The sequence below is a fragment of the Erythranthe guttata genome, chromosome 8 (assembly GCF_056151865.1).
Source record: "Erythranthe guttata isolate IM_541 chromosome 8, IM_541, whole genome shotgun sequence".
NCBI classification, from domain to species: Eukaryota; Viridiplantae; Streptophyta; class Magnoliopsida; order Lamiales; family Phrymaceae; genus Erythranthe; species Erythranthe guttata.
In genome coordinates, this window is record NC_142540.1 from 13,782,312 (window position 1) to 13,793,156 (window position 10,845).

Sequence of the window (10,845 nt, forward strand, 5' to 3'; positions counted from 1 at the left end):
ATGGATTATGATTGTGCTAGCCGAGATTTGATGTAAAAATAATTAGAAAAAAATAGCTGCAAAATAAGAGATAAAAAATATATTTAGACATAAATTAATTCATTTTTACAAATATGACATTAGGGTTTCTTAGGTTACCCTAGTGTTTCTTTCTTTTATATATAAGATTGATGTTCCTGGTTTTTCTATTTATGTTACTTATCAATTTTCATTATTCGTTAATTCATTTATCTTGAAGAATAAATAGAATTGTTGCATGCTTGTAGACTTAGTTTTATATATCACTCTGACGTATCAGTCTAACCATGCATTATCTGTGTAAAAGACGAATAATGAAGATATTTTTTACCCAAGTGCATTATTATTTGTCCATTTATTTAGTTTTGAGTGCATTACTATTTGATATTATTTTTTACTTGTAGCATATGAAATACATTTGTTTATGGGCTATGACATGTGGATTTCATAAGAGCTCACTGTAATTTAATCTTCGCCAATTAGAGTTAATTTTGGGTGCGAAACGCAATTCTCTCTTTGACAATGCCCCACTCTCAATTTTATTATATTTTTTTATTGAAATAGTTATTGATGTTGTTGGTTTTTTTTTTTTTTTTTCTTTGTCCGTAGCCAATTTTTATTAGTTGTTAATTCATTTACCTTGAAAAATATAGAATTTGTTGGATGTCTGTAGACTTAGTTTTATTACTTTGATATGCCAGTCTTACCATGCATCATCAGTGAAAAAGACGAATAATAAAGAGATTTTTTTTCGAAATGCAATATTATTTATCCATTTATTTAGTTTTGGGTGCATTACTATTTGATCTTCTTCTTTCTTTTTCTTTATCACTTATAGAAATACGTTTGTTTATAGACTATGACATGAGAATTTCTTACGAGTTCACTGCAATTAATCTTTTTCGAGCGAAATTCCATAGGAAGATGTCACTCGAATATATCTATCTTCCATAATACAAGTTTAATAAATTTAAATAATATAGTCCATAATTAAAATTTAATAAATTTAAATTTAATTCCATAATATTTATTTAAATTTATTTATAAATATTATTAAGTATTTTTAAAGTTATAAATTTTTACCATTCATAAATAAAAATAAATGGAATAATAAATCCCAGATATATTATGATTTTCATATGTTTATAGTATTTCTTTTTTGTATTCTCTAAAGTTAGTATACATATATTACAATTATCGAGAAAGTAAATTAATTTTATATGAACGATAAAAATACTAACATATGACATTATTATTATAAATAATAGTTTTAATTATTCAGACGCTAAATATGAGAAATAAACAAAAATATAAGTAACATTGAATCTTGATTATATTTTGAATTAATATATTCAAACAAAAGCAAAATGAAACTGCATTCTATCTTGTAATGAATTACTTTTATAAGAATAGTAAATGAAATTACATTCTATTTTTTCATAAAATATTTTTTTATTTTTTATTTGGCTAGAAAGTAAAAAATGAAATAGCTCTGAATCTTGATTATATTTTTTAATTAATCTTGATTTTATTTTTTTTATTTTTTATTTGGCCCAAAAGTGCAAAAATAACAATTTTAATTAGTTAAGCTTCCAGTTTATTATGAAATCCATACGTGATATTAAGTTCTACATAATTTATATTATGATGATTAGTTTTTAGTAAATAAACTTTTCGTATTAATTAAAAGAACTAAATTAAATGAACTTCGTTAGAGTTTTCTTTCTAGAGAATGATAAATGTAATATTATCTATTTACTATTTAATTGTTAAGTTACTTAATTGACCATGGTCACTTAATGATACAATTGAGTAACATAGGGGTATAATAGGCCATACATAAAAGGGAAGAAACCCCAAGCCCATTCATCCTTTTATATATAGTATAGATATAGATAGATAGATATAGATAGATAGATAGATTGTAAGCATAAATAATTGTTTAAAATTAAACAAACTGACCATTCAAGGAAAATAATTGTCCACATGAGAATATTTCAAATAAAGAAAACCAAATAAGCAGAAATATTAAACCAACAGTCTGTGATAAATCATAAATCTTGTTCTGCAAAACCCTAAATTCAAAATTTCCCAAAAAAAATGTTTTTTTAAACCCTCGAGCAATTTTAAATTAAAATGTTCTCTGTCTTTTAACTCTGTTTCTATTCAACCACATCTCTTCCTTTCTGCCACCTCCACACATACACACTGCAATCACATGATTGATGAATGTAAATCATTTGCACAAAATAAATAAGAGATTGTATAGAAAACTGAGATAATCAACAAAGCAGTGAAGCACACATACACATGGGTGTGTGTGATTATGTGTAGATCAACGGTTAATATAGCATCAAATAAATCATGATAAGATAATGTTTCGTTGATTAATTACCTAATCAAGATCAGGGAATCAGTGCCTTCTTTATGTTGTCCACAGTGCAACTAATAATTTGGTTAGCCATTGCAATTGATCCCATTGAAATCTTTGCATTTGGAGAAGAATCAACCAAAATCTGTATAAATCATATATGCATTATTTTTATTATAGAATGTAAATTATAATATAATATTCCCATGTAAAATGATTCCAACATTCATTAATTATACCAAAAAAAGAAAAAAAAAATAAAGGAAGGAGAAGAAACCTGGTGTGCCACAGTCAAAAGAGATCCTCCGGAGTCAACTTGAGCTGCCGTTCCCCTGCCTTGACCGCCGGTGGGCCCATCAGGAAGAATGGCGAATCCCGACGGAAGTAAGGGCACATGATTTGGATCTCCACCGCCTATAGTTGAATTCACATAAACCGGGTCCATTGGAGCATATACAACATAAGACGCTGTTTGATCAGTTCGACTTTCTTGCAATAGTATCATCTTCCCCTCCCTTGAACTCATATCCTATCAAACACAAGATTATTGTACATTACTTTTAGTAAATTAATCATATATATTAAAGATATTATAAGAAAATAATGAAACAATTACTTGATATAATGCAACTCGGTTGCCTATTTCATCTCCGCTCACAATGTGCGCCATTTCGCGAAACTCGGCACCACTCGAAAGCATGTCCCACTACCATTAACCAATTGTATATTTTGGTTACATACAACTATACAACTTTCAAAATTGAATTGCACATATAGTTCAAACGAAAAGCATATACGCAAAAAGTGAACTTAAAATAATAATTACGTACCTCCTTTCTTCGTTTAAGATTTCTCAAGAAGTTAAAAACTCTTTTTGGTGGAATGGGAAGCCAGAAAGAAGTTGCAACACAGAGTTGAATACCGAATGGCATAGTCGGGTCATCCACGTTTTTCCGGGTAATCACTTTGACACTATCGTTTCCAATCCCCGAGAGGGTTGTCCATGTGTTGTTTATTGAAGCGTTTACTCCATTGCAAAACCGACCTATCATTCTTTCCGCTAGCTTCAACAAGCTTTTCCTACCTTCCTCGTTTGCTACCGCATACAAATATTTCAAATATTATTAGCATTCGATTAGGCTAAAGTGTTTTTGGTGATAGATATATATGACGACGATGCACACACACGATAAGAATATTAGTCGTAGAAATATGTACCTAAGTAATTGGAATTGCTGGAGCTTGGAGGGATGTCGATTGCACTAGCTACGCGTTGACAATATCCATCAAGAATTGCAATCCAACGCTTTGCACCGAATGCTAGACCTGCGGTAATTAGAGGCTTGTATATACTGTGACCACCTCCTTCTTCTACTTCGATATTCTCAACCCACGTGACCTACATAATTGAATACACCATATAAATATAAGTTTTTCGAACATATATCCTAACATTTTTACAGCCTATTTCAAACCCTCGAATTTTTTTTTTTTTTTTTTTTTTGTGAAATTTAACCTTTGAACATCCATTTGGCATGTCTTGAATTACACATCCGGAGGGTCTTCTCCGACAAGTAATTAAGGAGGTGGAGTGCAAATGGACTAAAGAAACATCCACCACTGCCCAAGTACCATCCACGTGGTGTTTACAGTGTCGCATAAAATAGCTTTCGCGAGTTGGAACAACCGGCGAAGAAACATGAAACTCTGCATTTATCTACGACGACACAAAAAATATAACTATCCAATAATCAAATTAACATTCAAGAACATAAAATATATAAAATCGAAACATGCATAGTAAAATTCGAGTATTTTCCCATATACTATTGAAAATGCATTTCCATATTTTTTTACGAAATTTAACGGCACAATTTCAACATGTGTTTTGTGTCTGTTATATATATTTTTAAAATACATAAATTAAATCTTGACGTGTTCGTGCTACGTGGTGATACATTTGACATATAAATTAAAATAAAATTAAAGATTCATAAATTAAATTAATCTATGTAAGACTACAATTTGATCATACCACTAGTGTAGCTTCATTGTGGCTTCCACCTACTCCATTCGATATGACTTGCAAATTTGTTGCTCTTGCAACCACACCGCAGAACACATTCGACCATCGTTCCTGCACGACAAATTTGAATGCACACACATACAAAATAAATTTGGCAAAAGCAAATCTTTTAAAAAAATTCTTTTTCATTTCAAGGAAAGTACTAAGCAAAATCGAAACTAGTATACATAGCTCAATTAGTCATGTACATACCACTTCCATGAGAATCTCAACAATGTTTGTAGCACACATAGAAACAACAGCACATTCACGCGAAGCCTCTGATTTGTATCCATTTGGTTTGGGACCGAAAACTCTTGTAAAAGACCTCAAATATTCTTCTTCATTCAATAAACTAAAGTTTCTATCGACACTCGGCACCCACAATGGCTCACCCAATCGAGCTACTCTAACGAGCTCTTCCATGGCTGCAATAGCAATATCAATACTTCTTCCATTTTTCTTTGAAGTTCCAAAAGACACCAAACGACGAGCTGACGAAGAAGATGGATTATCCGTCGTGCATGTCACGGGCTTGCCCAAGTACTTTGATGTTATAGCAGAAATGTGATCAATCTACATTTAAATACAACAACAAAAAAAACAAGGAATAAATTTTAGTAGGTTCACTTAAAATTTTAATTATTTGAGTTTTAACCTAGCGTAAAAAGATTAATTACCTCTTGTCTTAATCGCGCATTTTCTATGACCAATTGTTGTTCTTGAAAGGATGTTTCTCGTATAGGAGTAGGGCCGCAACACGTCGAGCAAGATGCGTTGCTTAGTACTTCTTTGTACCTCATATTTTCGGCACGCAGCTTTTCGTTTTCGTTTCGGAGATTGGTGTTCTCTTGATGCTCATGTTGCGCCTGTAATTAAATAATAACTCCTCATATAACTACTATTTTTTTTGCAATTAATTAGGAAAAATAATTGACAGCTCTAAGATGAGGTGGCCATGCATGCATATATATACTAAATAGAAGAATTAATTAAATTAAATTAAATAGCATACCTTCATCTGTGTGCGTTTGTTTTGGAACCAAAACTTGATTTGCATTGGTTCCAAACCTAGTTCACGACTAAGTTCTTTTCTTTGCCTGTCATCCGGATGTGGGCATTCCTTGAAAAACCTAAGAATAAATCAAAGTGACACGTGTGTTAGAAGTAGCCTATCGCCTTCACATCTATGTAGCACAGAGATAGAAACGGGGATACGGGGAAACGGCATATCTCAAAAATGGGGATACGGGAGCTTGGGGGAAACGTGTAAATATTGAAATTATACGGGTATATTTATAAATATGCTATATAAATATATATAAGTTTTTATTTATATATAAATTATTTTTATGTATTTTTATACAAAAATATTCAAAATAAATCTTAGCTATATATGAATTATCAATCTGCAATTGACCATTAAATCCTGTAAATAATTAGAGAATCAACAAAAATATTTGAAAATTTGTTATTCAAACATGTTTCTAACTTTTCAAAAACTGTAAAATGACCTATATAGTATCTGACAGGTGACCTCTAGTGTCCGACACGAAACGTGTCCGTGCTACAGAGCTTCACATTTATTTGGACCTATGCATTTTAGTTACCATTTGTGTTCATACTAAATTCGGCTAAGAAAAAATAATAATTATGTGTAGGTATAGTAATATTAAATCTCTGATAATAAAAAAATAATAATAAATATAATTTAACTACCGCAACTTTTTCGAGAAAAAAAAAAAGGAATATATAAAATTTTGCAGATGTAAGATGTGCAAATTATTAAGACATTTCAGCTAGTTAATTCTTACGCTTCCATTTCTTGTATCTGTCGCGAAGTGTGGCGGTGATAATGTTTTCGTCTGGGCCGTTGGTCTCCAATTGAGTTGTCGTTATCCGATTTGCTGTTAATTTCTTCATCGCTTGTCCTTCGAATATCATCACCTTCGGAAACATTTGAATTCATGTTTTCTAAGTTGGTTTTTTAATTTCCCTGTAAAAAAATAGCAACAATAACAGTTAATATCTTTAATAAATATTTTTTTGTGTGTATACAATAGCATTAACGACGGCCCCTCTCATAATTTTTTTAACGCATTCAACCCCGGACTAAAAATTCTGACTCCGCTCAAAAGAAAAGGAACAATGATCACACACTAAATTCATGAATGGTACACATGTGTGTGACCATTGATGTGTTGGCATGCATGATTTGCAACATAGATTTAAAAAAAAAAAAATTATAAACCATATATAGCTAAAATTATTGATAAAGAAAGATTTTAGAGTAACCTCTTTAGACTTGTAGGTTGAGATCTATAATAAGAGTTTCTTAATTCTTTGATTTTACAATCAACCAAAAATTGCATATATATAGTGCTGCTAATTCAATAAATTTGTATGGGCTTTTTATAGAATGATGTGATTAGAAGAAGCAAATTCTTGTAGATAAAGAGATTAGAATTACCAAGAAAAGTAATAGAGGAGAATCATAAGAGAATAGCAAAAGAGATAAGAAGCTGTAAAAAAAGAGTCCGAATATTTGGAGAGAGTAGGGTGAAGAAAACTAGAGGCAATTAACGGTAAGAAAATCTAGAGATGAAGTATTTATTATAGGTTTATAATGGTGTTAAACAACATTAAATACAGTTTGAAGTAATTTTGTAATGGAAAAAAAAATGTAACTTAGGGTTTGGAGATTAAGAGATATATACAGTAGAACCTCGATAAATTAATACCCTCGTTAAATAATAATTTTTTTCAGTCCCGATCTGGTGAAAACGTACTAAATTATTAGTTCGATGATTTAATATCCCACTAAATCAATATAATTTTACCAGTCCCGACTGTACTAATTTATAGAGATTTAATTGTATGTTGTTTTATAAAACTTTATTTTCGAGTTCCGTTTATATAGAAAAATCATCACATATCTAATTATATTTTTCTTTGTAAGTCCTCTCTGTAAATCTTTTCAAACCAAAAAAAATGGAATTGACAAAAAAAGAATAATAATCACGCAACGCATACCTCTAGAGTACAAAACTCGTGACGAGTCAGAACAAAAGAGATAAACGTTAAATTTGGATTATTGTTATAAATTTTTACCGGTATAAAATTTACGCATATTTATTGAGCTTCATAAATGTCATCATATATGGAAGATGCTAGCTCGGACGACACAATTTATATTCGCATCAAATTTAATGAGATATATTATCTATTATTTCGAAGAAAATAATTTTTGAATCTGAAAATAAAAGATAAATCATAGCCATGCAAATTAAAAGAATTAATAATATGGAATTACCAATGATATATTTCAGTAATTTTTTATTTTATTATTATTTTTGCTTTTGCCAAAGAGATTTTTATTCTATTAAAAATGGTGTACATGGGTCTCGTTAAAAACTTTGGGCATGGACCTTTCAGTTAGCCTAGCTCTGATACTATGTTGAATGACTATCGCAACGAAAAAATTAAGCTATTAGTGAAATGTATCATTTAGTATTAATATGTTCAATACATAAAATGCCCTACATATTCTCTTACAATGCACGCCTCAGTAATTAATTACTTTTGTTGATTTAATTTGCATAAGTTTTGAGATATGCGGAGTATAAAACCTAAGTACTCTGAATGTCAAATAGATAGATGCCTCTATAAAAGAAGAATACATAATTTTATTTACTATGATATTTTTTTCAAGTATTCTAACATGTCATGAGAGTCATTAAATAAAAATTTCAACTAGGTTTTTTGTTGATTTTAGGTGTTTTCTATTTTTCCTTCTCGCTCCAGCCGCGACAAAAAAATCCATAAACATCTGCTATTTCCTTCATTCTTTTGGTTATATAACTTCGATCCAACTTTTGGACGTACCACCACGACTGTCTTTTAACGCTCTATACATCGGTGGAGCCGGCAGCTCGTCAGATCTGCGACGCACCTTCATGCACCATCGGAACACTAACACAAAAATTTCACGCTTCGACGCTCGTCATGCGCTCCAACAGACATGCGCCTGTCACCTAAAGCAAATGCGTCGTCGTGATGTCAGCATGGTCACCGTCAGCGCCCAGTCAACTGATTCTTGCTTTGTCATCTGCCACGTCAGTGCTTCATCTTCTGGTCTGATTCCGCTGTGACTCGCCAAGTCAGCATAAGTTCACTTTTGACCGTTTACTTTTTCGTTCAGATCATTTTTAATCAGCTTTTCGCGTGTAATTCAGATTTTTGATTTGTTTGTGCAAATTATGGATATTAGAGGCAACTCAAACCACTGGAGAATGAAGTTTGTGAACAAATTTTGCAACTACTGCAAACGTTGGGACCATTCTATCGGGACTTATTACTATCGCAATAAACATGGTTAGTGTAATTCGCTAAACCCTAACTCTATCAAGTCTCGATCTTCTGGATCAACTATTCATCTCTCACCAACTGATCTAAGAGATACATTAGTTAAGGCTATTCGCACGACTGGTAATGCATTTTTTTTCAATTACTCTTTCAATCTTGCATACTGAGTCTCAATTTTGGCTCTTTGATTCTGCATGTTGCAACCACATGACTCATCGAACATCCTGATTTTATAATCTTCAACCTGCACCGCAACCATTAAACATTCATATAGCTGATGATTCCACTTTGCACGGTAAAAGTCTAGGATTTGTTTCAGTCCCTAATATTTATGTTCCTAGAGTACTTCATGTACCAAATCTATCTTATAATCTATTATGTGAGAAAATTAGCTTAATTAGGCTATTGAATTAGTTTTGATTATTTTGGTTGTATTGTGCCGGATCCGAGGACGGGACAAGAGCTCGGGAACAATCCTAGGATTGGTTATATGTTTCCCGTAGATAACCTTCGTCTTCCACCTGTTGTCATGCATCTATTGTTGTTGCTCTGCAGTTGTTGCTAGATCATCATTTTCTTCTCTTGGTGCTCTTATTTCGCGGTATTTTGTAACAAACAAAATTTAAAAACGTTAGATGGAAAAATTAAAAAATATTAAATGCAGAATAAAAAAATGATAAATGCAGTTTGAATTTACTTAATGCAAATTTCGAATTTTGTAGTGAAGGGATATTTTTGGAATGAATTTTATATAAACGATGTGAAACAAATGTTTGGTTGTGCTTGTCATTTAATTCTAATAAGTTTTTTTCACAAGGACCTATATCTTTTTTTTTTTGACAATAAAAGGGAATTTTATTAAGCGATATTCGCTAAATGCAACGGGAGATCAATACTCTCCATAGAAACAGTACATGAAATTTGAGAAATACAGTGAGCTAACAAGTTTCCATGTCTCTTAACAAAATTAAACGAACAAGAATCAAAACTTTCACCAATGCTGAGGCATTCCTCCACAAACGCTCCGAACGATGAGAATTCCCACTCCCTGCTGTTGAGTGCATTTATCACTTGGAGGCAATCGCCTTCAAGTATAATATTTGTTAAGCCCATCGATTTGGCCATAGAGATCGTCTTCAACGCCGCCAATGCTTCTCCTTCCACAGGTTGAAGATTTCCCTGTATGCGTGTTACTTTCCAACCGAGACAAGAACCATAACTATCCCGAGCAACCATTCCCACCGAAAAGAAACTTTCCCCATTTGGAAATGCAGCATCAAAATTTAATTTAACCACATTACTAGGGGGTGGTTTCCAAACACTAGGGTGTATATCCCGCATCCTCGAATTTGGGCAAATTTGTGCAGATTTATAAGCTGCTAAAAGGTGGCGGCACCAACTGACCAAATCACATGACTTAATAACCTCTTCATCTTTCATAGCTCGATTCCTGTTGTCCCAAGCCTTCCATGCAACCACCATTGCAATATTGAAATTTTCCTCATCAAGTGATTGCTTCAATTTTCTAGTCCAGTTCCATATTGATGAATAGTTGTGGCTTTCCAATGTATCAAATGGGTGACTCCGCCACACCTTCTCCATACCCCTGCATTTTAGAATGACATGTAAGGGAGTTTCTTCTTCAATGTGACACGTGCTGCAAAGTGGCGATGAACTGATTTTTCGTCGAAATAATTCTGCATTGGTTGGAATGATATTAGCTTTCAGTCGCCAAAGGAACATATATTAAAACGATGGACTTATTGACAAAATAGATTTAACATTTAAACCTAGAATTATAAAGATGGTTGGTCAGAAACCTCCTAAAAAAAACCCTTTTATTATAATGTTTGAGAGGTTTTATTAAAGAGCCCCTATTTTCTTAGCAAATAATTAAGATAAACCACGTCATCATATTCTAGAAAATCTTTCACTTGGACACACTCATGAGTTATGGCAGTCATAAGTTTCAGAAAAAAAATAAAAAACCACAATGTAGAACTCAAAATGAAAACAAAACATATTA

The 10,845-nt window shown here is 32.0% G+C and overlaps 2 protein-coding genes across 2 annotated transcripts; both read right to left on the reverse strand.

The window, feature by feature from the left end:
* Positions 1-1,943: 1,943 nt before the first annotated feature.
* Positions 1,944-7,167, reverse strand: LOC105970547 (homeobox-leucine zipper protein ROC2). The gene is made up of 13 exons (XM_088821920.1): positions 6,750-7,167; positions 6,269-6,450; positions 5,470-5,587; positions 5,135-5,323; positions 4,668-5,030; positions 4,425-4,526; positions 3,906-4,106; positions 3,608-3,788; positions 3,220-3,485; positions 3,006-3,095; positions 2,667-2,918; positions 2,414-2,534; positions 1,944-2,226 (listed from the first exon to the last, which is right to left on the reverse strand). Exons 2-12 carry the CDS (start codon positions 6,421-6,423, stop codon positions 2,424-2,426), a joined length of 2,028 nt encoding a protein of 675 aa, XP_088678046.1. The 5' UTR covers positions 6,424-6,450; positions 6,750-7,167; the 3' UTR covers positions 1,944-2,226; positions 2,414-2,423.
* A 2,510-nt stretch (positions 7,168-9,677) lies between these two features.
* Positions 9,678-10,421, reverse strand: LOC148768557 (uncharacterized). The gene has a single exon (XM_088821263.1). The coding sequence runs from the start codon at positions 10,419-10,421 to the stop codon at positions 9,678-9,680; it is 744 nt and encodes a 247-aa protein (XP_088677389.1).
* Between the last annotated feature and the right edge of the window lie 424 nt (positions 10,422-10,845).

What these genes read in the sequence shown, in the direction of transcription:
- LOC105970547 (XM_088821920.1), bottom strand. Translation starts at nt 6,423, where the DNA reads ATGAATTCAAATGTTTCCGAAGGTGATGATATTCGAAGGACAAGCGAT. An exon ending in ACAAACGCACACAGATGAAG is followed by an intron (nt 5,324 to 5,469) that starts GTATGCTATTTA and finishes ATTTAATTACAG; the next exon opens with GCGCAACATGAGCATCAAGA. An exon ending in TTTTGACTGTGGCACACCAG is followed by an intron (nt 2,535 to 2,666) that starts GTTTCTTCTCCT and finishes TGATTTATACAG; the next exon opens with ATTTTGGTTGATTCTTCTCC.
- LOC148768557 (XM_088821263.1), bottom strand. Translation starts at nt 10,421, where the DNA reads ATGGAGAAGGTGTGGCGGAGTCACCCATTTGATACATTGGAAAGCCAC.